A 26,721-nucleotide genomic window follows, 5' to 3' on the forward strand; every position below is an offset into this window, starting at 1 on the left:
GTTTGGCAACCTCCTTTAACTTCCTTCCATTTAGGTTTGTAAGTGTTTAACACTATATTTAAAGTACCAGAAATGCCAGATGTAAGATAAGATTCACCATATACACATTCATATTGGGCCACAAGCTATACCTGGTGTTAAAGATATGAAATACACCAACACCACCTTGCACTTACTGTGTGGTCATCTTCTTCTTCCCCTTCTAGCACAACACAGTGATAGAGCATTCCTGATTCAGTAGTGATCACTAAGATGTTGGGGACACAGGGCAGGCAGAGTATAGCACAAGCATCGTAACCGTAGTTATCTTCAGCTGCAGGATGCATGGGCAAAGGACCCAACAGCTTTCCAATATTCCCAGGACTAAAGGAAGAGTGGAAACAAAATTGTAAAATGTCGACAGAAAATATCATGCCTAACTCCTAAAACCATTCTTTGACTTTGCTTTCTTCAGTAATCACACCCTCATTACACATGCAGCTTTTTCCCAGTGTCTCAATTTCACTTCTCCATTCACTTTGCAACACTGGTAGATTTCCATCAGAGATAATTCTGCCCTTGAGGGGACACTGGTAACATCTGAAGACATTCTGGCTTGTCACAACTGGGGAAAAGAGAGCGACTGACATTTAACTGGGTAGATGCCAGAGATGCTGCTAAATATTACCCCAACCAAGAATTATTCAGACCAAAATGTAAGTAGTCACTCATAATGATCCTCCTGCCTCAGTATCTCGAGTGCTAGGATTATAGGTGTGCACCACCACGCCCAGCTGACACTCTTAACATTTGTAAGAATTTTTCTTGTAGTTGTTCTTCCTATTTCTCTAAACAAACCAGTGTAATGTCTTTCTCTAATTTCTCTCAATTATTGGTGTCTTCAGGGTTTGTGGTAAGTCTTCATCTTTTTATTCAAAGTATCTGATGACATATTAAAGTATGCCTGGTTTAAACTGTGCATGGTGGTGCACACCTTTAATCCCAGCACTCAGGAGGCAGAGGCAGGAGATGGCCAGGAGTTTAAGGCCAGCCAGGACTCTACATGTTAGTTCAAAACCAAACTGGACTACACAGCAAGACCCTGACTCAAAAAAAAAAAAGTATGCCTGGTTTTAATTACCATAAATACTCCGATGATGCCCAAGTCTTTTTTTCTGAAATATAACTTCTCTTCAGGGTTTCAGACCTACATGTTTTTTTTCATTAGATGAACATAGACTTCTTGAGGGCTAAATGATACTCCCAATGAAAGGACAGTTTAGATGGGAAAGGTGACATTTTAATCAGAATTACTATACCATAGATAGGGGTAACAATAGAAGGCTATGTAGGGTACAATTGAACGAAAAGGTACAAAAAAAAAGTGAGGGGGCAAAAATGGTATCAAAAAAAGAAAAAGAAAAAACCAGACTCATAGAGAATGAATGCTTTCGGGGCGGGAATTGAAAGGTTGAATGTTCCAAAGTGAGCTGGACGTTGTGGTGCACACCTGTAATCCCAGCACTTGGGAAGCTGAGGCAGGACGATCATTGAAGTTTAAGGCCAGCCTGGACTAGTAGTGAGTTCAAGGCTGGCCTCAACTAAAAGGTCAGACCCTGTCACAAAAACAAACAGAAGAGAATGTTCCAAGCTAGAGAACAGTTTATGCGAAGTCCTAAAAGCATGAAGACAAAGAACTAACAGGAAGGAAACAGTATGATGAGAGCAAAAGTACAAGGTCTAAAGGGAGACAGATATATAGGACTGGCTTATGAAGCAGAGAGTACTGCATACCAGTATGTTTTCTTCTTTCTGGATTATTCTGCTACCCCCTCATTCTTTTTGAATTTTATTAGTACACGTTTGGAGTACATAATGATTATGTTCATTGCGGGGAGTTGGGACATGTACGTAACACATCTCAATTTTTTATCTCTTTCCCCTTCTCTCCCTGCTCCATCTTAGTCTTCCTTTTTTGCAAAAGTTCTATCTCCCTGTTTCCTTTTATCTACCTTTTATTTTGCTCTTTTATTTATTTGTACTTTGGGTTTCTCGTATCAGAGAAACTTGCAATATTTAAGCTAGTGTGTCTGATTTATTTCCCTTAACATTGTGGTCTCAAGCAGATTCATTTTCCTACAAATGACTCAAATTTATCCTTTTTAATGGCAGAAGAGTACTCCATTGTGTATTAATACCTCATTTTCTTTATCCATTCATCTGCTGTGCACGCCATAATAAAGTAAGTATTCAGTCTCTGCTGGGTGACAGTATGTTACTAGCTGTTTAAGTCAACAGCGACACAGATTCACTTTATAAAAATCCATATCAGCTCAATGTGGCAGCACATGCCTGATCCCAGCATCTGAAAGGCTGAGGCAGGAAGAGGACAGCCTGGACTACATAGTGAGACCTTATTTCAAAAAAAAAAAAAAAAAACCCAAAAAACACCCATCTAGTTTAGTAGTAAGGAGGATAATATGGAAGGATCTGAAATTGGATTCAGAGAAGAATGGTATGGCAGAAGATGAGATACTGGAGCATACACAAAGCAATGATGATAAAGATGTAAATGTTAGAAAAATTTTCATCTTAAAACCAATAAAAATTTAGGTCTGATTGGCTGCAATGCAAGGTATATACTTTCAGGTTTTCAGGTAATGTTATAAGCAGATCACAATGTGGAGGTCAGGCCCAAGCATTAAGGCAGGAAGGGCAGGGGAGGGTAGTAACGTTACCAGAAAATTCAAAAAGAGAACATGTATGAAAGGTGGAGAACATTTCTTTCTTTTCTCTGTAGTAGCAATGAGTGAACCCAAGGACTCTTATACACTGGGCAAGTAAGTATCCTATCACTACATCCTCAGCGCTTTTAAAATTTTGAGACAAAGTCTTACTAAACTGGCCCAAACTGGGCTTGAATTTGCAACCCTCATTTAATGCTCCTTTCATGACTCCTCTGTTCTAGCCCCAAATGTCTAATCACTAATATGTGAAATACATGGATTTGCTCATTTTCACTCTCCTTTATGTTGCCCTTGTGACGGAAATGGTCTTGCCCTTCAGTGATGCTTCATTTACTCCTAGAGGAAACTGTTGTGTCCCACATGGTTTCAGTTCCTCTCCACAAAAATTCCTTCACTTCTCCAGTCAGAATGATCTCTCCTTTCTCTAGGGTTCTCACTGTGTCCCAGTAATGTGCTATGGGTGATAAGTCTTTTGTGTCTCTATGTCTTTTTTCCCTACAATCGGGACATACAATACCGTATTATATTTAATCATCCCCACAAGGCCTTGCTCATATAAGTAATGAATACTTTTTTCAGGTAATTCGACTCTGTGAACACAAATTCATTCCTATTTTAAATCACAGAACTTACCAAAAAAACGAGGAAATAAAAGGTCAAATGTACTGTAATTTTCACTGTATGACTCTTTTACTTCGTTACATTGATGCCTAAGTATTTCACTTTTTTGGATGCTATTGTGAAAGGTATGGTTTCCCTAATTTCTCTCAGTGAGTGAGTTTGTGTACAGGAATGCTATTGATTTTTGAGTGCTGACTTTGTATCCAGCTACGCTACTGAATGTGGTTATTAAATCTAGAAGTCTTTTGGGGGAGTTTTTTGGGGTCTTCTATGTAGAGTATCATGTCATCTGTGCATAATGGTAATTTCACTTCTTCCTTTAATATCCTTATTCTTTTTATTTCTCTCTCTTATTGAATTGCTCTGGCTAATGTTTCCAGCACTATACTGAATAAGAGTGGTGACAGTGGACATCCTTATCTTGTTCCTGATTTTAAAGTAAAAGCTTTCAGTTTTTGTCCATTTAGTATAATGTTGGCTGTTGATTTGTTATAGACCATAAGTGAAATATATCAGACCTGCATTTGTAAACATTGTATTGTTTCCCTAGTGTAAGAATCTAAAAGTGTAAATAAAATCGAAAGGTACAATAGTTATTGTGAAAGGGGCCAGGCATTTTGGTGGTTCACGCCTATAATCCCAGCACTCAGGAGGCTGAAGCAGGAAGATTGTTGTGAGTTTGTGACCACCCTGGGCTACAAAGTGAGCTCAAGGCCAGCCTGAACTGCATAGTGACACCCTGTCTCAAAAAGACAAAAAAACAAAACAAAACAAAAAAATTATGAAAGGGAAAGAAATTGCTCAAAGGGAAGAAACAACTGGAATGAGGAAAAGGAGAAAAGAAAGCAAGCTGGAAAGGAAAAAAATATATATGTATATACAAGAATAGCTGGGATAATTGTACTGCTGATGTCTTTCAGTTTATTGAAAGCAATAACTAATGCTTAAATTTTTTTTGACCAATTTTGCATGCTTACATCTGATAATATGAACAATTAATTTGAAGACTACAATATGCAGTATAACAACCATGTTGAATTCCTACCATCTTGTTTAGTGAAACTCTGTATCATTTCTAATGTTTTTTAAATTATATTTTACTCTCTTTAACTGTTTGATCAATCTTGCATTCTTACACCTGGTAATCTGAGCAACTCTGCTGAAGATAACAATATGTAATACAACAATGATTGTTAATGTCCTATCATTTTCTTTTGAAATTCTGTATTGTTTTTGTGTCGTTTTGTTTTTGTCTTTGTTGTTATTTTGTTATCTTTTTCTCTTTTTTAAAAAAAAGGTGAACTCATCTGTACCATATCTTTGTCAATGTCCAAATCAAACATCTAAAGGTCACTTACAGCTATAAACTCAGAAATGCAGATCCCCTATCCAACCATGAAAATCTATACTGGAGCACAGCTGAGTTTTCGTTTAAGTTGGGTTAACATCTCAACTTACCTTTGTAACAGACTAACATATGTAAGGAAAGTTTCCCCATTCTCATATAAGATGTACAGTGGGTATGCCACTACTTCATCTTTGCCTTTTTGTCCAAATATGTTCTTCGGGATTGCTGCCAATGGCCCAAAGTCAAATGCAACTGCTGTCTCTCCCAGAGAAGCAGTATATGCCCTTCTGCAAAGAGATATGAAAAACAACTTGTTGAAAACAAAAAATTTCTAAAGTGAAAAGGTAAAAATTATGATCAGGAAGAATACTGACACTGGAAAACTATCATAAAATTAAAGGAAAAAAGCAGGTGATAAAACTATGATACATAAAAATATCAATGGTTTTCTCTGAGCAGCAGGACTCCATGAATATTTACTAGCGGCCTACTCTGTGCCAGGCACTAGTTTCTGGGACTACATCAACAATTAAAGGCTCTGCTTTCTAGTGAGACAGACACACAATAAACAGAGAAGAAACAAAACAAATTCAGAAAATGATGTTATGAAGAAAAATGAAGTACAGCAAAAGGATACTGACAGAGGTACTATTTTAGGTGAGGTGGTATGGCAAGGACTCTGACAGGTAATATCTGAGCAAAGATCTAAGAGAAGTGAGGCAGCAAGTCTGAAGATATCTGAGGAAGGAGCAGCTGAAAAGGAGGAAAGGACATATGGCAACATGTACAGTGGGTATGCCACACTTCACCTTTGCCATTTTGTCCCAATATATTCTTTGGGAGTATTGCCAGTGGCCCAAAGTCAAACGCAACAGTTGTCCCTCCTAGAGATGCCAAAGCTGAAAGGTGGAAGGTAAGGAGGTTGAAGTGGCTAGAGCCCAGGGGACAGTGAGGAGGAGGAAGAATGAAGCTGGAGAAGGAATCAGGTAGCAGACCTGAGGCCCTTGTAGACTATGGTGAAGGATCTGGGCAATTAATATGTACAGAGAACAGGGAAGTACAGTCATCTGATTAAACCAAAAATACTGGGGGCTGGGGATTTAGCTCAGCGGCACAGCACCTGCCTGGCAAGTGCAGGGTCGTGAGTCTGACTCCTGGTACCGGAAAACAAACAAACAAACAAACAAAAAATACTACTTGGACTGTTGTACTGAAGGCAGGCTATATGTTACAGATGACTTCCATTTTTTCCCAATTTTATGTAATAGGTATGTTCATACATTACCCATATAATCAGGAAGAACAATGCTCTTCTATATTTTCAAATTTAGTATACTTGGTATTAAAAAACTGTAATTCAACAGAAGGTAAATGAATACAGTTAAAATAAAATCAACTTCATATAGAGCTTCAACAACATTGTAAGCCATTATAAGTTTCACATATTACTTTCTCTATCATGTAGAAAGATATGTAGTAAAGGTTAAAAAAAGAAGAGAAATCCGAAATACTTGAATCGGTAATCAAGAGATGTCTGAATTAAACTAAAATATCAAGAAAATAAGTGGGAACAAACACAGAAATTAATTTAATGAGACTTAAGTAACTCCCAAGCTATTAACACCTAACTGAAGCTTCATAAATATTGTAACATACCTAGTAATGACAGCAGGTATCAATGTGTACTTACTCTGGGCCAACCCCATGCTAAGCTTTCTGTATGCATTATCTCATTTACTGTATACAACAACCCTAAGAAATGAACACCATTATCTGTTACATTCACGGAGTAAGTCATGGAAACGAGTCTTACTGCTACTGGAAAATTTGCCTAGAGGTCAGAACTGGAAAGCAGGAGAGCCAAGATTAGAATCCAAATGAGTTGACATCCTAGCTAAAGCTCTCAACAACTGCCGTTGAGGTACTACTTGTTATGCAGATAATGTGTCTGTCACAAAGAAGTTAGTCAGCTTTGGAAACACACTGCAGGAGAAAAAATGCCCTGACCCAGGAAGAGGACCAAGCGTGGAGGCAGGTATTTCTCTACTGAGGAGATGCATGTATTGGGACTTAGAACTTGTGCTATAAGACATTCACATCATTTAACTGAAACTTTCAGTTCTGAGACCATCAAAGAGAATTAAAATGATCCCAGATCAGCAGCAATCTTGATTCCTAGGAGAAGCAGATATAAATCATGTCTGGAATATACCCCCAATGCAGCTTCTCTGTATTTCCAAACATTAGGGTCAAGTAAATCAAAGTTCACAGCTGCAGATCAGCAATGATAGAGAAAGCAATGTCACTGCCGGTCAGGAAAAAACAAATACAGATTTTAAGTTACCTCTACCACAGAGACTCCAGATATTGAGACCGACAAATATGAAATAAATATGTATAAAATATGCAAGGTTTTAATAAAGGCCAGAATAATGAAAGCTGAGCAAACAATAGATGTGATTATCACAGAAAGAAAGAGCTAAATAAGTTTCACGCTACATGCACGCACTCTGTGGCGTCATATGTGGTAATCACTAGAAAGACTCATCAGGAGGCCAGAGGAATAGGGTTTGTATTTCGAAGTGTGATTCTTTTAGTGCTCAAAGTAGTCAGGAACTTGTTCCCATGGTGGGTAAGAAAACAACAGAAGGTAGGGCCACAGGAGAATCATGTGTTCTAATCTAGGTTTGGGGTACTAGAAAAAAGCTGGTCTAAAAAAAAAACAAAAACAAATGCTGGTCCGAGAGTCTAGCAATCTGCCTTACCATGTCGAGCGAACAGCCAGCAGGCCTCCAGCCCCACTACTTTTTCCTTCCACCTTTTCTACAATTTTGCAATTTTCTAATGTATTCTCTTACCCAAGTTACAACGAGGAATCAGTTTCTGACACTCATATTCTAGAACTTTCTTGAAAAGAGATCAAATTATTAGACACTGATTTGTAACTTCTTGTTACTTATTTACATTGCCTAGTTTTGCTTATTTCTCATATTATCTAAAGCATGCTAAAGTCATCTCTAGAAAAACCTTTGCAATCTCTGTTAAAATTGTACTTATAATCGCAATAAACTAAACAAAGATTATGTAACAAAAATAAAAATTTACCCTTTATTGAGTATTAGATTTTCCTCTTCTGCTTCTGAAAGTAAAATCACCTTAGTGGGTGTCTGGGGCTCACGCAGAGAATAAATTCTGCAATCAAAACAGAAGAAAATCAGCACTTAGAATTATCTTTCATTTCCCAAAACTATACCTTTTTCTCTATCTAATCAGTTCTTACTTGAGAATTTTCCTACCAGTTACCAAACTATTTCACTGCCAAAGATCTTGCTGTTACTAACAAATTAGCCTACTTCTTTGTTCTCATGTAAAATGCAGATTTGTTCTTCATGTAAAATGCTTTGTTCTCAATGTAAAATGCAGATTTCCTTGGGACCTACAGAATGTTTCCTAATCAAAATTCTTTAGCAGTTTATTCCATACCATTGCACCTCTACTTTTCCCGTTCTGAGCCCTTAGCCATATTTACCTAGTTATCTTACCCTTTACCTAGTTATCTCGCTACCATGCCTAAGCAAGCCACCTTCCCTTTCTCTATACCCGTGTGTCCTGGTCTGTCAGATACTAAGTCTCACCAAAGGTCTTTATATAACACATGCTAGGCTGTGTGAGTCACATTTGGCTTGCAATCTACACACATTTTGTCATATGAAGACTCAATATCATGTTATTACATTTTCTCATGGGAAGTATAGAAATTTTTTGAAAACAAAATCTTTTAAAGCTTTTTATAGTTCACAGCATATATGGCCATTATAAAAGGGGAAACAACTTTCAAAAGGCTATTAATGTCATTATTAGAAATCTAATGTCCCTTACAAAGTCTTCATCAGGGCTGGGGTTATAGCTCAGTGGTAGAGTGCTTGCTTAGCATGTGCAAGGTCCTGGGTTCATTTTCTAGCACTGCGACAAAAGAAAAGAAGAAATCTATAGGTCACCATGGGAATTCTTGGGTGAATCTGACAGTCCTAATTGAGGATCTTAAGGCATGTGTATCTCTTTCTCTGGAAATATATAAAGGAGCCATGTTTGAGCACCACAAGAAAGGACCATAGCATAGTACGTCTGGTTCTCTGCAGTCCTTTGAGGGCAGCAAAGAGGACCTCAGCAGGTACCATGATTCCATATGAAAGACCCCAACAGTTAGGTGAGAAGGCACAGGAGATACCAAGTTTGGAAATACTCTTATCTTGAGACAGGGTTCCAGGCATGGACACGTGACAGGAGTCAATGTACAACAGAATTCTGTGATGGGGTGAGCTGAATATTATATAGTACACCCTAAAATACACACACACACTATCTGTGCAGAAACTACCACACAGATCGAGGTCAGGAGCAGCAGATAGCACTAGATTAATGAATAAGGAATATCTCCTGATCCCTTACTGGCAACCAGTTAGGTAAGATTTGTGCCTCACCTATCTACCCTCTTACCCCTCTTCTGAAGGATTTAAAATCAGAGGAAGGAGGAGGCAGCCCCAGTCCTTACATTCCACTCTGTATTCCAAAGTGCTGGGACAGAAAAAAAATGAAAAGAGAAAACACGTATTTCTCCATTCATTTCAGATCTCTCAAGGCACAGGTCTGACCTAGCAAAGGGCTAACATATAGTTTAGAAAATGACATCAGTTTTAATCTAGAATTGAACACTAAGTTCCAATAATTAACCATCACAAGAAAGGTATAAAATCTGTGTAAGATGCCATTACAGGGTAGATCGCTCAGCAAGGAAAGAAGATTAGACAGAATAGGGAAAAACAGTGACTGGAAAAAATAAAACTGGAGGTATTTGTATCTCTATTGAATCTTCCCAATAAACTTTTTACATAAGGTGGATCCAAAAAATTAACTGATAATATAATAGAATTCTAAGTTAGATGAGAGCATTTAATCAGAGGACAAAAGAAACAAATCATACAGTACGAAGTTTGTAAGGTGATTTAGAAATAATTAAATTAAAACATGTACTTTTTACAGATTGGAAACTGAACCCCATCTGTTCTCCAAAAGAAGTGCAAGATCTCAAAGATAAAAAAAGTGGCTTTGAAGTAAGAATTAAAATCTTTCAACTTTCAATTATATTGTCATCCCCCTACGCTACATTATCACCAAACGGTGACATGATAAACAGTCTGGAGAATATCATTCTAACCAGTCTGACCAGTACTTACAGGTCAGACTAGGAAAGGAAAGGTTAGAGGCAGACAACTAGTTGAAGATCAATAATTAACGGATGTGGGTTAGGGCACAATTCTTATGACTGAGAATGGTTTACAACAGCCATTACATAAAAATATTCCAACACGCAAGGACTCATTTGGTACTACCTTGAGCTATTTACTTATTTATTTTTGGTCTTTTTGAGACAGGGTCTTGCTATGCAGTTCAGGCTGGCCTTGAGCTCACTCTATAGCCCAGGCTCTTGAACTTACAGTGATCCTCCTGCCTCAGCCTCCCAAGTGCTGGGATTACAGGTGTGCACCACCACTGGCCTTACCCTGAGCTATTAATTAGCCGACACAAACAGCTTTCCCACTCACAAAGATGTGAGAAATAAAAATAGTATTTACCTTATTACATTGTCTGATGTTAACAGCACTATATGAGGATCTAGCATTTCACTTGGATACCATGCAGCATGCTTTAGAGTCAGAGACGTAGAACTGGTGAAAAATCTCTCAGCAATTGGAGTGGTACTAAAATAAAGATAACAATTTTCCAAAACATTATGTAGAATTTAAATGAGAAATCTTCTAAAGGAAAATCTATTTTAGTATTCAATGTTTGTCTTTCCTTCAAGTTTCTAAATTTCTCTCAATCTTGCTGAAAGAGCATTCCAATTATCTATTTAATAATATCAAAGAGTCAGAATGAAAGTATTGTCTAAATTGTAACATTTTATTTCAATTTGGTAGAAATAACGTTTTAAAAGCAGTTATTTAAAAAAAGCAGTTATTGTCCAAGAGCCAGATGTTTGCTTAGAGGTTTATTGAGGGAGTTGTTGTTGGTTTTTTTTGTTTGTTGTGTTTTATGTTTGAGACAGAGTTTCACTCTGCAGTTCAGGCTAGCCTTAAATTCACTTTGTAACCCAGACTGGCCTCAAACTCACAGCAATCCTCCTGCCTCAGCCTTCTGAGTGCTGGGATTATAGGTATGCACGAAAGGTTTTGTTTTTATGTAATTTCTTTTTTAACAAATTCAGAAAAGTGAGGATCTGAAAAATCTAAAAAGAATATAAAATAAAAACACCTTTAGCTCTACAATAAAGGAGAGAGCCCACTTGAACTGTTTAATATTTTGCAGATCTCTAAGCAAACCTCTAAGCAAACATCTGGCTCTTGGACAATAACTGCTTTTTAACAACTGCTTTTAAAACATGTTATTTCTACCATATTGAAAGAACAGCCTAACTTGAATGAGACAGCAATGTAATAATTCAAGAACAATAAAAATATAATCACACATACACTATAAGCATTACTACCACAGGAAACTAGGCTATACCATGAGGAGGGCTCTAATGTTTTAACAGTAGTGTATTTACTAAGTACACTTTAAGAAACCATCTTGAAAAAATTTTCTGTATGTACTGCAAATTATACAGATAAACATGAAATGGAAATACAACTTACCTACAATTCACTGTTACTTTTCCACCTTCAAATTCAGAATTCTTCCCCCACCTTTTAGGTAGTTCTAGTACCGTAAGTCCTTTAGTTCCTATCAGTGCTACATGATGTTGTGTTGGACTTAACAAAACTTGATAAATTTCAAACAGAGGTGGGTTTATGCAAAGCAGTCTCTAAAAAGTGAAGCAAATTGATCACAACAATTAATTGTAATATAAATCCTTGTGGCAATTACTGAAACCACAGTAAAGCTGTAGCTTTCTCTAATTATAGAATCACAAAGCATATGGATAAATATCAACATGTGGATCATGAATTGGTGAAACATTTTCAACCATTTTGGATTGAAATGTTATATAAAATCCATCAGATTTTCCTACTTTGATTAAAGATTACTATACCTAATTTCATTTCCTGCCTACCACTCCCATCTGCCATTCTCCACTCACACTTTATACTAATCAGATTAACTTGCCTTTCTGGGAAATCATCACCGTTTGCTATGCTTCTATATCCTTGCAAAACTATTGTTCTTCCTGAGATGCCCTTGGTATTATTATTTTTTCTTTTTTAGCTGGCTAACAAGATCTCAAGTTTTGGAGAGTCAACTTCTATGAACTTCCCTTCCCTAAATATCCCTCATCTTATGACCAGGTATAAATGTGCCTTTTTCAAGTTCTACAGCACATCCTGGACAATTCCATCATAGCTGTTATCCTGCATTTTGTCATTTTACTTGTCCACCCCACAGAACTCACTATAAAATATTTGATAGCACCTCATATTATTACCAACCCCCAACAGACGCTTAGTGAACAGACAAGTGAACTCCAAATATTAATAAATGGTCAGTTTTATAAATAATATAATAAACAATGGCTTCAAGAGCTTTCCCTGTGAGCAGAATGCTGCTTTATCTATGCAGATATAACATAAGCTGTCTCAGCATTATGTCCTCAAAAAAATTGAGTTTCTGTTTTCATACTTCCTATTTCTTTGCCTGTGACCATCTCAGATCCTTTTTCTCTACTTCCAATAATAAATGCAGTGTTTCCCCTACATATTGAGAATCCTGAGCCAAAATCCTTTAAGTCACTGTCCTGAAGATGACTAACTGCTACTGACGTCCATTATCTTGGGCCTTTTAGTTGCTTTTGTTGATTCTAATCAGTTTTTTCTCTTGTGATTCTTTCTTTCTGTTTCTTATACTCAACTTCCCATCTTCTTTCCACTTCATTTTGACAGTCTAACTTAAACCAAATAGAGGATTCGTCTGAACCTTTGCTTCTCTTACATATATAATCACACTAGTTCATTTTTAATAATCACAGTATTAAGATTTTTGTTGTTGAAAGTCACTATCATGCTTTTTAACATTCAGGATTGTAACTCATTATAGCTGTTTTTTTTCAGTCTGAACCTCTGACATTCTGTAGGATTGAAGGTTACGACAATGGTAACTAATATTTACTGAGAGCTTATATATTCCAGGCCCACTGTCAAGTGCTGGACATACAAAAGTGGGTAAGACCACTGACTTAATACCTATGGTCTAGCTAAATAAGTTACACAATAAATAAATGACTTAAAATTATTAAAGTATTACTGCCAAAGGCTGCACAGCAATGTAGAATGCTGTTAAAATACTGTGTGCTAGGAGCGGGCATGACAGGGCACACCTGTAGTGTCAAGTACTAAGGAGGCTGAGGCAGGAGGATCGCTTGAGCCTTTGAGGCCACCTTCGGAACACAGCTTTAAAAAACATAAAGGAGGGCTGGGGATACAGCTCAGCGGCATAAGCGCCTGCCTGGCAAGCATAAGGTCCTCAGTTCGATTCCTGGTATCACAAAAAACCAAACCAAAACAAAAAACAGAAAAGAAATACTGTCGGCTGAACACTTGACAATTATCTTTAGCTGAAAATTTTCAGTAAGTAGACAGTATACTCTTTTGGTACATTAGCATTTCGTTAAAACCAAATCACTTCTCTATAAGAATTAGTCTGTGGCACACAACAGATGTCATACATTCAAATGGTTGCCATTATTTTTAATCTTTAAAAGATAACTTATTACAGATAAATATTTCCATAAGGCAGTGTTTGATTTTGGCAAGTCTAGAACACTTTCTAATCACACTTTCACGCGCCCTTGGCTTATGAAAAACAATTCTGGCGATGGCCAAATTTTCTGAAAGGGGGCAAAACCAACAGAAGCTTCCTCCTTCAAGTCAGTTTCGAAACTCGGCGCCCGCAAATCGGCCTTCGGACTTCACGCTCACAACACCCCGAGAGAAAGTTATGGTTATACTGAGTTACGTCAAAACACCGATTTCTGCTGACAACTCGCTACAAATAGCCTCTCCACCAACAAGCTCTCCACCCTCTCACCCGCGGAGTTCTTCGGGGCGCTTGACTAACCACGGGTATTTACTGGGCATCCGCGCGGCCCCCAGTCCTCCCGGGCCCCAGGAACACAACACCTACACCGCACGAGCTCTCCTCTGGAAGCAGCAGCGTCAGAATTAACGCAGGAAGGAGACGAGGAAAGACGGACCTCTCCCCTCGAGGCGGGACGTCCCCGAAGGGGCGTCTACTCGCGCCGGAATAGCGAGCGCAGCGGGAGACGGAAAACAGCCTGGAGAGCAAAACCGCGAGTCACCTCCGAGATGCCCCGGCCGTACCTGGTACTGGGCGAGGGAGGGCTCCTCGCCGCCACCGCTGAGGCCCCGAAGGCGAACCACCAGAAAGCAGCTGCCTTCTCCGTCCCACAGGAAGAGCTCCCCGCCGAGGCCGAACACCAGGTTTCTCGTCAGCAGCGGCGGCGGCGGCGGCGGCGGCGACGAGGGCAACGACGAAGAAGCTGGTTTCTCAGCTTCTGCAGGGCGCTGGTGTTTCATTCCCTCCCGGAGCCGCGAGAACACGATGTGGTTAGGAAGCCAGGTCTGCCACAGATCACCGTCGTTTATAGTTCCTTCTGCAGCCGCCATCTTTGTCAACTGCTCTCCTCATTCCAGTTGCTCAGCCCGCCGCTGAACGCAGCCAACCCGCGGCCAGCCGTCTACCGCTTCGGCCAATCATTGAGCAGGCAGCCCGGAAGCGCGAGGCTAGCGGCAAAGGCGGAGCGAAAAGAAATCAGCCCATCGGGTACAGGCATTGCCACAGGAAAACCAATCGGCAGCCCAGTTTAGGCCAAAGGGGGCGGGACTAAGGGGTCAGCGCGCGTTTAAAGACAGCGTTGCTTTCTGCCGGAAGTCTAGTACTGCACCTGGGTGGAGAGACTGAGACCCGAGTATCTAATAGCCTATCGGACACTTTTCACTGGATAAAAACAACCATCCAGGACATTCTCTCAAGACTTACTTCCCTTTACCCAGGTTCAGTTAACTTCACAGATGCCACTACTTCAGCCACTCATCCGTGAATTCCACAAATCTGGCTCTGGGTGGGGCTGGACAGGGAAACAGCTTCCCAGAATTTCCTGCAATCTAAGTGAGACCAGAGCCCCAAACTACAACTCCCAGAGTTCTGTGCGCGCTCCAGGGGGTGGGGCTTCGATGGGGATTCCCGAAGAGCGATGGCCGAGCCGGCTGGGTCTCACCGCCGATCACTGTACAAACAAGTGGGCTCCCCACCCTGGAAAGAGGCTTTCCGGCAGGTGAGTGTGAGGTTTGGAACATCGGTCACTCTCCTGATTTGTCCTGAGGACTATTGTCCTCCACGTCTTCGCCTCAGCACAGCGCTGTGAAGCAGGTGTCGGAAGCCCCTGGCCACTGGACGGTCACCTGAACTTCTTGGCCGCGGGGTGCGGGGTTACCTTGGGTGGGCGCAGTCCCAAGTGGCTAGCTTTTTTGGAGTCGGATTTGTTTCACATTTGAAGGGTGGCCGTGACAGTACCCTCTGCACCCGTACAATATCACCACCACCTACTGTTGTTAGGCACGGAAAGAGACATTTTGTGTAAGTATGACATGTGAGATCAAAGCTACTCACCTGTCTAGAGGGGAGTCAGAATGGGTTCTGTGACTGTCAGCGGAGCTGTACCTGCCCTCACTTCTGGTCTCTTCTGAACTCTAGAAATATTGCCTCTCACCCCAGAAATCGCTGAAGTGGTGGATACATCCCAGGAAAATAACCTGCTGCTATATTGTGTATAGCAAAGTTTCTGAACCGTAGATATTGACATAAATACATTTATTTACTTATTTTTAATTTTTTTGAGTTGTCTTAGTATATCATTCAGGCAGGTCTCAGATTTACTATGTAGCTAACCCAGGCTGGCCTCGAACTTATGGCAATCCTCCTGCCTCAGCTTCCTGAGTGGTGGGATCACAGGCATGTGGCACCACACCCAGCTTGGTTTTGACACTTAAGAGAAGGATGATTCTTTGTTGTGGAGGGTTGTTCTGTACACGGTAAGATATTTAGGTGCAGAATTACTGGCCTTTACCCACTAGATGCCGCACTCCTACAGCTAGAGTTGTGATAACAAAAAATGACCTCAGACATTGCTGGACGCCCACTGGGAGACAAAATCACTCAGAGGTGAGGAGCAGTGTTGTACAGGAAGGCCATTACCACAGCCATATGTACAACAGCAAGAATTTTGAAACAATATAAATGTCTTCTAATGGCCAGTGGATGCTGAGATAAGAATACATCTAACCACTGAGGAAGCCGACATAGAAAATAAAATATGAAATGTAATGAGCTGGAAATAAATGAGCACAGCATTGTAATTTTAGCTGCCTGCCATATGTGTGGATAAGCGCTTGAGAGGAATATGGACAAATAACAGTAGTTAGGCTTGTAGTTGAAATTTTGTGTCTAAGTTGCCTTTAATGTGTACCAGCTAATTTTTTTTTTAAATGCCTGCCCCCCTTTTCCCAAGGGATGTCTGGCAAGAATGAGAAACAGCCGGGACAGGTTCCTGAACAAGTACCGCCAGGCTGGAGGCAATGTACCAGGGAGAGCTCTCAGCAACCTGCTAGTGCAAGAGGTGATGGAGGAAGAGTGGAAATCTTTCCAATCAATGCAGAAGTATCCGGAGGACTTGGCTCAGGTCAGGCTGAGATATGTGTTTTCAGAGTTGGGGGTACACGATGAAAAACTAGGGTTCTCTCTGTACCTGTCTACATATATGTCTAAATTCACCTACCTCCCAGCTCCCAGGCAGAATTCTAACAGCCTTTGACCCAGGCTCGTCTGCCATTCACATTACACACTTTATATTGATGGTTCCTCAATACCAGACCATAGACCTGTTGCATCCTTGTAGCATGATCAGTTATGAAATTTTTAAAAAAGAAATTTATTTCTTTCCTTCACTCTTAAGAAATTTTGATTCAATAAGCATGGGCTAGGAATTTTTCTTTAAAAATAATTGTCCAGGAACATTTTGATTCTAGTTTCAACCAGATTTATGAGCTGAGGATGGATGGGGAACCACTTATAGCGTGTCAGAAAGAACACTGGATTGGAGGTCAGGAGTTCTAGAATTCTAATTCTGGTTTTGCTACTGATTCTTCACTGCCTCTGAACTTTATTTAGCTGTCTTGGTTACTTTTTTCTCATTGCTGGGACAAAATACCTGACGCCCAAAATGAAGGAAGGAAAGGTTTATTTCGCTTACAGTTTGTGGAGGTTTCAGTCCGTACTTGGCAGATTACAAGGCAGAGTGGCGCATGGCAGAGAGCTACAGCTCATGTCCGCAGAACATAGCAAAAGCAACAAGCACACACCAGGGCGGAATGGGGGAGGAATGGCCTCAAGCACCCTTTTCCTCTCCCTTACATATGCAAACTACCCACCCCAGGGCGGGTGCAGCTTTCACACCCCTAATCAATCAAACTTTAAAACCCTGCCCCATAGCCGCATGAGGCTTTGGGGGGATACCCAGACATAAACCATAACATTAGCTTTCACATTTATAAAATGGAGAAGATAATGTCAGCATTTTGAGGACTAGGTAACAGTACATGGGTGTGTGCTTTGAAATCATCAAGGCACTGTGTAAGAAAGATGCATTAGTGGCACCTGTGTGTCCCAGTATACTAAATGTTTACCTTCCTTCAGCCACAATTGGAACTCACGATGTCCTTCTCAGGTAGGTTTCATTCCCACAGCACAGAGGCCAAAACAGGTTTGCAAAGACAAGGAACTTTCGTGTGGTCCCATAGCCTTGGAAGAGCATATACCTACCTTCCGTCTTCTACTGGTCTCTCCCAAATTTGGCAGTGTTATTTTGTCACTGGGTGGTTTGATCATTTGTTGATGCCTTCTCAGCATAACCACATTACTTCGTTGTCAGCATGTTCTGCAGAAATGGAGCAGTTTTATCAGATAGGCGCAGATTCTTCATGCCACCTTTCAGGTATGAGTCATGGGGCTTGGTGGCAGATTAATACCTCAGACTTCAGATGACGCTACTTTCTCTTGCAGTTGGGGTTGTCGATGGACTTGGCTGTGCTGGAGGAAATCCAACAGGAGCTAATTGATGAAGGTAATCCTGGGGAGTGGTTCTTCCTACCTATATTTAGCTCCTCTAATGCCGACCCTTCCTTGAATCATGGTTAGTTCTTAATTCCCGCTCTTCTACTTCCATTTTCAGGCATGTATACAGAAGGGTCATAGTTTACTCTGAATTTTTGGCTGTCCTACCAAAGATAGGAGTCTCTAAGGTGCTAGACTTTGTGCTAAAATCTTATTTCATAATTCTGTTTTCTCTTTGTGACTAACCTACAAGACAGTACTAGACAGAAATCTGTGCGGCACTCTCACACAGATCACACAGCTAGTCAGTGGTGGGTCTGGGGAGCAAAACTGAGTTTGTGAACCCTTTTCCCATGTTTATTCTCCTTGCAGCTATTTTAATAGGTGAAGCTGGGCACAATGGTTTGTACCTGTAGTCCCAGCAAGTCAGGAGGCAAAAGTGGGAGGACTGCATGACCCAGGAGTTTGAGGTCAACGTGGGGAACATAGCAAGACCTGTATCTTAAAAAGTAGTAGTAGCAATAGTAGTAGAAGTAAATGCTCTGTTAAGTGCCAGCTTTCTCCAGTGCTTTTGAACTTTGACATTTCCATATTTCTGTTGCTGTGGCCTCTGAAGATGTGTAAAAGTTATTTCCTTGTCCCTTAACCGACTTCACCTCTTTTGCTTATAAGGGAGCAGCATATACGCAGGGGAGGGATCTAACAAGATGAAGCTAGCCTGAGAAAGCAGTAAATACCAGTGACGGGCAGTGTGGTTTTGCCCAAGCCTTCCCCTTGTGCCTTTGAACGGGAGGTGTGGCATTAAGTACAGGGCAACTCTGGGGAAGCTGGTAAGGCACTGCCACCGCCTTTTGCCTTGCAGAACAGTCCATAATCAGCGAGTATGAGAAGAGCTTGCAGTTTGATGAGAAGTGTCTCAGCATCATGCTCACCGAATGGGAAGCAAACTCCCTCATCTGCCCTGTGTGTACAAAGTAAGACTTTTCAAAACTTTTCCAGCATAATTGGTTCCATTCCCCCACTCCAAGGTGAGTGGACACCCCAGCCCCCAATTTGTTGCCTGAAAAGGTCTGGGGAGCCATGATGACCTAGGGTCCTAATTCTGCTTCTAGGTACAACTTGAGAATAATAGGAGGTGTGGTGGTATGTCAGTGTGGCCTGTACATCCCATCTCATGTAAGTTCCACGCGGAGACTTTGTGCTACGTCTTCCCGCACACGTGCTTATCTAAAGAACTCCCGGTGGTGGGCTGGAGCAAGCTATGCACATCTTTCCCAATTCTTTTTTTTTTTTTTGGAACTGGGAATCGAACTCAGCACCTCACGTTTGCCAGGCAGGCGCCACACCGCTGAGCTGTATTTCCAGCCCGCTTTCCCAATTCTGTGTTCAATGATGTTACATCGATAGCTTCCCATCAGCTGTGGTGGGAATAAAAGCATGGAAATTGGCAAACACAAATCAGGGCTTTCCCCCGCTTGCGAGCCACCACTGCTTCAGCTCTTTAGAGATCCCAGTTTAGGATCAGAAACACTTGTATCCAATCTCCCATAAAAAAATTTCTGTCTATCAAGGCACATCAATATTTCAGAATGTGGGCATCAATGACCTTAAGATGCAGAAGTCCTCTTTTCTGACATGAGGGGAACTGCAGGTTTGCCAGTTAGCAGTCCTGCAATGTACAGCCCAGAGCTGTGAGGAGATGAACTATGTGCTTTAGTGGACGTTCGTATAAAGTCGATCAAGAAGTCAAATGTACAACTTTAGAATTTTTCTCCCCACCTTTTACCTAATTCTGTAGCTTTTTTTAAAAAAGCAACTCATCTTTTTGAATGTTTCCTAAATTTTTGGCCTAATGTACAAATGGAACTGTAATTCCCCTATACAGTATCTATAGTTTACATACGTAGTAATGACATCACAGTTACAGTCATAAGTTCACTTAGCATAGAGAGATCGGGAGCAGACACTGCTGGTTCTTGGTTAAGGATCCCTGGTTGGTGGGTGCAGACGTTGAGGAGGGTTAGAAGGAAGCCGTTGCCTCTGAACGTTCTTCCTGTCGGGAGCAGCAGCCATGTTCTGTAGCGGGAAGGGAGTGCGCCGATGAACCTGGAGGTGTGGTTAAAGGGAGACTGGTGAAGAGATCTCAGCGCTCGTGGGCCCGAGTGTTTCTAAAGCTCCACAGCATCAAGCCATCACAGCGAACCAGTCGTACTGGTTGGCCGTGAGGCATCGGGATTTTCAGCCTGTTGACTGTCAAGTAACGAAGATTATTTGCAGTTGAATTTTTTATTTTCAGTCTCCAGAGCTGACAGAACAGAAGCTTCGTGCCTGTTTCGAGGCTGGCTTAAACGACCACAGCGCACAGTGTCCCCATACGCCTGCGTTCTCAGTCACCGATGGAACAGGAGAAAAGCCCAGTCTTCTCATGACCTGTCTGGTAAGCGTCCGTCTGTCGGGGTAGGACTAGGCTGAGCGGCTGGTTTCATTCCTACCGCGGTGGAAATGATGGCTTAGAAACAGGTACCTGTTTAATGCAGTGTGTATTTTGAGGAATGTATAGAAAAGTAAAGGTCCTAAGTCACTTCAACTAAGTCATTCCTGGAAAGAGAAATGGATGAGGTGGCCTAGGGTCAGGGTTACCATCTAGTCCTGAGTGACAACTCAGGTGTGACAGGGCTGCCCAAGTGTGTATGGCAGCCACCTGTCTTAGGAGTTTCAGCTTGCTATAGGAACCGTTGTTTTATAATGATCAGTATATTGTAACCAATATGAAATGTTACAGCTTCCAAATCTTGGGTAACGGGAACTTTGGTATTACTGAATGCTATAGCATGTCAGGTATCAGTAAAATTTGACCTCTCACATAGAATTGGCCAGTCTTTCATGGGTAAGAGTGTCACAGCAAATGGGAATTGAGAAAAAAAAGACAAAATTATTCAGGAGCCTGTGAGTTCAACATTTTGAGGAGACATTTGGAATGTTCCAGAATTCCCGTGTGCCACTAGGTCTTTTTCACTTGAGGAAATGAAGAACCACTGGGTAAGAGTTAAGTCAGGCCAGTTTATCACAGATGTGGAGGATGGGGTGAAGGGCAGGTGTGGTTATAGAAGGTGGTAGTAGTATGTAACAGGGACTAGGAATCCTTGAGAGGTGACAGCGGTCTGAACCCAATCACCAGGATGGAAAGTGCTCAGCTACCTGTGTGGAGGGTCCTAGTGTCTTCCAAAGAAAGCCACATATATTACCTATGGAAACAGGGTCAAGGTTAGGACAGAAAAGATTCCTAAGCACAGTGGTAGCTGAGCAAGGAAGCAGGTGCCAGTTATGCTCAGATGCTATTAATCATACTGTTGATCAAGAAGGGTCTTAGGAATGAATGGGCCTCCAGGTTTTGTTTGATACCAGGAATTGAACTCAGGACCATGTGCTTGCCAGGCAGGTGCTTGTGCTGCTGAGCTACATCCCCAGCCCCGGGCCTCCAGGTTTGGCCTGTAGTGAACATCCACAGGTTTCACCTGCCCATGCATTTCAGTCTTACGTTACCTGTTCTGGGGCTGTAAAAGCTCCAAGCAGTCAGGTTTTAATTTTTCTGGTCACTCGTTCCCAAGGCTGAGGAGGTCCAATAGCTCACCCCAGGACCTGATCTTAGCTTAAAGCCAACACTGCTGTTGATGGCATCAGGGAAAAGGTAGGTGGTTTCTGTGAGGTGTCTCCCCAGCCCTTCTGTGACAGGGTCTCACTGCTCATGCTGGGTTGAACTTGCAGTGCTTCTGCCTCAGCATCGGAGTGCTAGGATTGCAGGTGTGCACACCTGCCACCCAAAGGCAGCTGTGTGAAGGTGCAGGACAGAAGACGGCAAGGGCAAGAGTGGGGCTGTTTCTACCGAATCCCTAACTGTAACTGAGCTTGGGTGGCACCACGCAACGTGTAGGAATTCTAATTGTCGTATAGATGTCATTCTTGAGGACAACTTTTAGACATGTAAGTTTCTTGACTACAGTTCAATGTGTGCTAACTTACTGTTTCAATATAGGCTTGTGACACTTGGGCTGTGATCCTGTAGCCTGAACTCATCACTCTGCTGAGTTGAAAACAACTCACTCTCTCTGAGAAGAGGCCTTGTACATACAGACCTTTCACTCATAACTTATTTTGTATTAAAACTTTTCACACACCTCTACTCTTGGTGTTTTGATGCAAACTGAAGAAATAGAAAAGACAAACTACTTCGGAGGAGATGAAACAATTGTAATGTCCATTATTATGTTATACAAAAAAAAAAAACCCTAGAAATAAAATCCTTGAGCGCAACAGCAATAATTTAAACTTGCTATTTTTTCCCCATGATGTTAGGATGATAACCACTGCAAAGTACAGGTGTCTGGGGTCAGGGTGGGTTTTATTCTCTGACCGAAGTCTGCCATAAAATTAAGGCCTTGAGTGTCTCTAATTCTATTGGCTCTTGATAAAGCTTTTGAGGTCTTCGAGAAAAGTAATGTACTCTTGATGCTCCAGGGCTGTGCTGAGCTCCACCAGCTCATCTGCAAAGGTGTTGTCCACTCCGCGGTCAGCGAGGAAATCCATTAGGTGGTCATACAAGGCCTACGAAGAACATTCAGTTACTACTTTAAAAAAAAAAAAAAAGGCAATCCCTAACACTTATTAATCAAAACGTTTTTTCCTCTCCTTAAACTAAGAGTCTCCCCTGCCATCTCGCCCAGCACTCACCCAGTCCAAGGAATCTGTGTTCAGTGTGTAATTAGTGTCCTTCCAATCAGACTCGCCTGTGGCCTGAAAGCTAACTTCCTTGATGGAGAAAATGTCACTCTCAGCCTCCTCCTCTTCTCCCACCTGAGAAGAAACAGTATTGAGGGAAACTAAAGGGATTTTCAGGACAGGCCAGACTCCTGCAAAGAAAGGCTTTGCAACCTGAAACCCCCAGGCTGTAAGCTTGTTCCCTCTGCACCCCCGCCTGTCTCCCCTGCTTTGCAGGGCTAGCGTCTGTAAGTATTTGCTCCAAGCGACCAGGAAGGTCCTAGGAAACACTCTTGGTCCTGGGGATGCCAAGGGGCTGGCACTCTCCTACGTACCTCATCCTCTGAATAGTGACAGTCCAGCACAAGGGCCTTCTTGCCATCACTCTTGGTAACTTCCACCACAAAATTGGGAGTTGATGTCAGTTCAGGCTGGGGAAACAAGAAGTCATCATATGCCCCTGTTCAGGCGGGTCAGAGGGTGGGATGGCCACTATTTGGATGTTACAGTACTTAGCCGTTGTACAGTCTTATGCTACAGCGTTCCCAATAAGAATCTTTTAACAGCGTTCGACAGTGTCTCCCTTCTGTTTGCACCCTCTTTCTTTTTTTAAAGCATATACTGAGTTTAGAATTAAGTCTGAATTCCAGCTCCAGCTTTACAGAGTGAGCTGAGATCTAGATCGGTCCTTTTTACGGGGCCTGCTTCTCCATCTGTACAAGGCAGAGGCGGCCTACACTTCTGAGACCTCTTTCCAGCTTGGCAGTTTTGGGACTTGTCCTTTACCACAGACTAGCATCAAAGCCTGGCATACTTGGCTGAGGCCCAGTGGCCATCCTAACAGTAGCAGCTGTCCCTCTGATGGTGGCCCTGGGAGTACACTGATCCCAAAGTCCGGGAAATGCCAGCAGGGGTGGCCAAGACAAGCACACAGACAGCTCTGTTCTTCAGGTTAGTTAACGGGAAAATACGGCTGCTCAGATGGCCGAGGACCCTGTGGCCCTCATACTGATTGCTTTCCGGGCCAGGCACACTACTTCTTAAAACATTTAAAGCCTGGGCACCATAAAAATACCACCAAAGAATAACCAACCTCAGGAAGGGTCTCTCCTGCCCATGTATTAAAGTCTCTGAAGCCCACGACAAAAATCTTAGTTAAATGGCTAGTATTTATTGTGAGCTTTTAACACAGTAAGAACATCCTTTACCCTGAAAACACTCAAATGCTATGCCCTGTATCAAACAGCTCCCTGTCACAGAAAGGACAGTTTTGGTTCCTTTCTATTAGGAGAATGCAGGCCCCAACTATAAAGCTGGAGCCTGCTGGTGGCAGAGTATTCTGCCCCCCAAGGAAGAGGGAGCCATAACCTACCAGAAGCCATAGACTCTGTTCTCTAAACTTAAGTCCCAAGGATGAGAGTCCTTTGCCTTCTAGTAGTAGCACTGGAGGAATTAAAGAAAAAAGAATGATCTTTTTGAGACCGGGTCTCATTATGCAGTTCAGGCTGGCCTTGGGCTCACTTTGTAGCCCAGGCTGGTCTCAAACTTGGCAATGATCCTCCTGCCTCAGCCTCCCAAGTCTGGGATTACAGGCATGTGCCACCACACCTGGCAAGAATGGTCTTTTGTGCCTGCTGGAGCAGACGTAAAGAAGGCACTCACCTCTTGTTCTTCAGCCTTTTGCCCCTCTGAGGGCTGCTCCTCAATATCTAGTGTTGGTGGGATGCTATTGTTAATGTTGAAAGTGACGGTGATTCTAGAAAGAGAAACAACAAACAGCAAGGCATAGCTTTAATTAATAAACACATAAGTATGGAGGCTTGTTGAAACATTGTTTCCATCCCAGCTGGCTAGCTATGTATCTGAATTATCTGTATACCTTCCAAACAGTATGAATGTTGTGGCTCACACCTATAATTCCAGCACTCAGGAGGCTGAGGCAGAAGGATCACCATAAACTCAAGGGCAGTCTAAATTAGAGTGAGACCATCTCTCAAAAAACAAAACAAAACCAACAAAAACCAACCAAACAGACTGAGTACCTACATCCAATCTGAGGACTCAGTCAGTAGTTTGCAGTGAACTTGCTATGTGTCAGCTAATAGAAGTTAACAGGCCCTTCCTACGGGAATAGCCCAGTGATAGAGCACTCTCCCCAGCATGTACAGGCCTTGGGTTCCATCTCCAGCCCAGAAAATAAATTATAAGCCCTGGTTTATCTCAGATACACAGTCACACCTAAGGTACTTCTACCAGTTCAGTATCCCAGAGCCCACTGCTGTGTGTTCACTGGTTATCTTCAGGCCACAGCCAGCTGACACTGCCACCTCTGGTCTTTTCAGGGAGCCCTCTATAGTGCAGGGAAGCAACTGAGAGGCTGGAGGGATGTAAGTCCCTTTTAGAATTTTCCTCTAGCCAGGCGTGGTGGTGCATGCCTATAATCCCAGCACTCAGGAGACCCAGGCAGGAAGACTGCCATGACTTTGAGGTGAGCCAGAGCTACAGTGAGTTCAAAGCCAGCCTGAACTATGCAGTGAGATACTGATAGATGCCTAACTTTATGAATACCTAGAACCACTGAACATTTAATGAAAGGATGAATTTTAAGGTACATACATCATGAAGCTATTATATTAAAAAACCTGGAACGTGTGTGTGGTGGTGCACACCTGTAACCCTAGCACTTGGGAGGCTGAGGTAGGAGAATCGCTGTGAGTTTGAGGCCAGCCTGGGCTATGTAGTAAGCTGAAGGCCAGCCTGAATTACACAGTGAGACCCTGTCTCAGAAAAACAACAAACCCCAAACCTAGAAGATACTAATGTGATTATGGGTGACTACACAGCACAGAACCGTAGAAACAGTTCAGTGGTTTAGGGGAAAGAGGAGCAGACGTAGTTCATGAACTGCCTCTTTCCAATAGCCTTACGACACCATAACCTCAACCTGTTACTAATGAGCTTCAAATCTTGCATTTTGATCTCCTGTAAACAGTACTGCAGGGGCCCGTTTTATCAGAATTATAAACCAGAGGTCAAACTGTTAGCACCTCAAAAATTCCTGAATAAACTGGGCACTGGTGGCACACACCTATATTCACAGCACATGGGAAGCTGAGGCAGGACTATCACAATGACAAGTTTGATGACCCCGGCATGGTGGCGCACGCCTGTTATCCCAGTACTTGGGAGGCTGAGGCAGGAGGATCCTTGTGAGTTCATGACCAGCCTGGGCTACAAAGTGAGCTCAAGGCCAGCCTGAACTGCAGAGCGAGACCCTGTCTCAGAAAGACAAAAAAAAAAAAAAACCCCCCAAAACCCAGCCCAACCTGGGCTGTGAGTTCAAGACTGGCATGAACTACAGCAAGAACCTGTCTAAAAAAAAAGAAATACATGAAACTGTCCAAATTAATTTTTGTCATTTAAAAACCACATGTCCGAGTACTGGGTCTAACCCAAGGCTGTTCTGGATAGAGCCCAGGGCAGGTCCTGCGGGGTCACAGATCTGGTCCCCTGGAGACCCCAGTCCCCAGACCAGTACTTACTTTTCCCCAGCGACTTTCCGCACTAACTTAGCTTCTGTCCCGTCCACTTCCAGCTCCCAGCCCCCAGACATCTTGGGAAGGGACTTATGCTTCTGAATTTTTCTTTCTTCTTTAATTTCATCAGTAAGAAATTCAACAAAAGCTTTGTCTCCTAGAAAGCCGAGATGATTGATAACCAAAAGTCAATCAGTGTAAAACATGAAACAATTACTCAGGTTAACGGCAACTAGAAATCTGGCCTTGAACACACTTCTAATCTCTTGACACATGGCTGCTCTGGGGCTTTTGGTCCGGTCCACATTAGAAAGCCCCAGTTTCCTTCTCTGTAGAAATATGATATTAATAAAGAGCTAAATTCGATTCTGGAGGTTGTTGCAAATGAACTCACTGCTACTTTTCACTACAGGACGAGAAAATCCCCCATTGCTTCCTCCCATTTGCCACAGACATCATGCTTTTGACTACGTACCTTAAAGTTTCCCAAAAAGGCTAGGAATAACGGCGCACCCTGGCCTGCATTTGACCCCTCTCCACCCCAAAATCGAAA

The 26,721-nt window shown here is 42.1% G+C and overlaps 3 protein-coding genes across 3 annotated transcripts in view; 1 reads left to right on the top strand and 2 right to left on the bottom strand.

The window, feature by feature from the left end:
• Nup88 (nucleoporin 88kDa) overlaps positions 1–14,476 on the bottom strand; it is a 30,514-nt gene extending 16,038 nt beyond the window's left edge. The window contains exons 1-6 of the mRNA XM_005399646.2: positions 14,070–14,476; positions 11,391–11,560; positions 10,329–10,454; positions 7,801–7,887; positions 4,806–4,982; positions 177–363 (exon numbers count right to left, since the gene is read on the bottom strand). Of these exons, the coding sequence (XP_005399703.1) occupies positions 177–363; positions 4,806–4,982; positions 7,801–7,887; positions 10,329–10,454; positions 11,391–11,560; positions 14,070–14,375 (1,053 nt within the window). The 5' untranslated portion in view covers positions 14,376–14,476. The remainder of the gene's footprint in view (positions 1–176; positions 364–4,805; positions 4,983–7,800; positions 7,888–10,328; positions 10,455–11,390; positions 11,561–14,069) is intronic.
• A 394-nt stretch (positions 14,477–14,870) lies between these two features.
• Positions 14,871–22,190, top strand: Rpain (RPA interacting protein). The gene is made up of 7 exons (XM_005399644.2): positions 14,871–15,043; positions 16,277–16,447; positions 17,827–17,887; positions 18,740–18,851; positions 18,990–19,053; positions 20,174–20,314; positions 21,911–22,190. The coding sequence occupies exons 1-7, from the start codon at positions 14,963–14,965 to the stop codon at positions 21,938–21,940; spliced, it is 660 nt and encodes a 219-aa protein (XP_005399701.1). The 5' UTR covers positions 14,871–14,962; the 3' UTR covers positions 21,941–22,190.
• A 4-nt stretch (positions 22,191–22,194) lies between these two features.
• On the bottom strand, positions 22,195–26,325 carry C1qbp (complement component 1, q subcomponent binding protein; the record flags this gene model as incomplete). The annotated part of the gene is given in 5 exon segments (XM_013522096.1): positions 22,195–22,479; positions 22,606–22,728; positions 22,968–23,063; positions 24,295–24,388; positions 26,175–26,325. Coding segments are annotated over 5 exon segments (614 nt in total), but the record flags the coding sequence as incomplete, so codon positions are not given.
• Between the last annotated feature and the right edge of the window lie 396 nt (positions 26,326–26,721).

The sequence above is a fragment of the Chinchilla lanigera genome, unplaced genomic scaffold (genome assembly GCF_000276665.1).
Source record: "Chinchilla lanigera isolate Chin_1 unplaced genomic scaffold, ChiLan1.0 scaffold00066, whole genome shotgun sequence".
In the NCBI taxonomy this organism is placed as follows: domain Eukaryota; kingdom Metazoa; phylum Chordata; class Mammalia; order Rodentia; family Chinchillidae; genus Chinchilla; species Chinchilla lanigera.

Bases quoted from the DNA above. Each gene is read 5' to 3' on its own strand.
- Rpain (XM_005399644.2), top strand. From the start codon at position 14,963: ATGGCCGAGCCGGCTGGGTCTCACCGCCGATCACTGTACAAACAAGTG. The intron at 15,044-16,276 runs GTGAGTGTGAGG...CCTTTTCCCAAG, and splicing joins GGAAAGAGGCTTTCCGGCAG to GGATGTCTGGCAAGAATGAG. The intron at 17,888-18,739 runs GTAATCCTGGGG...TTTGCCTTGCAG, and splicing joins ACAGGAGCTAATTGATGAAG to AACAGTCCATAATCAGCGAG.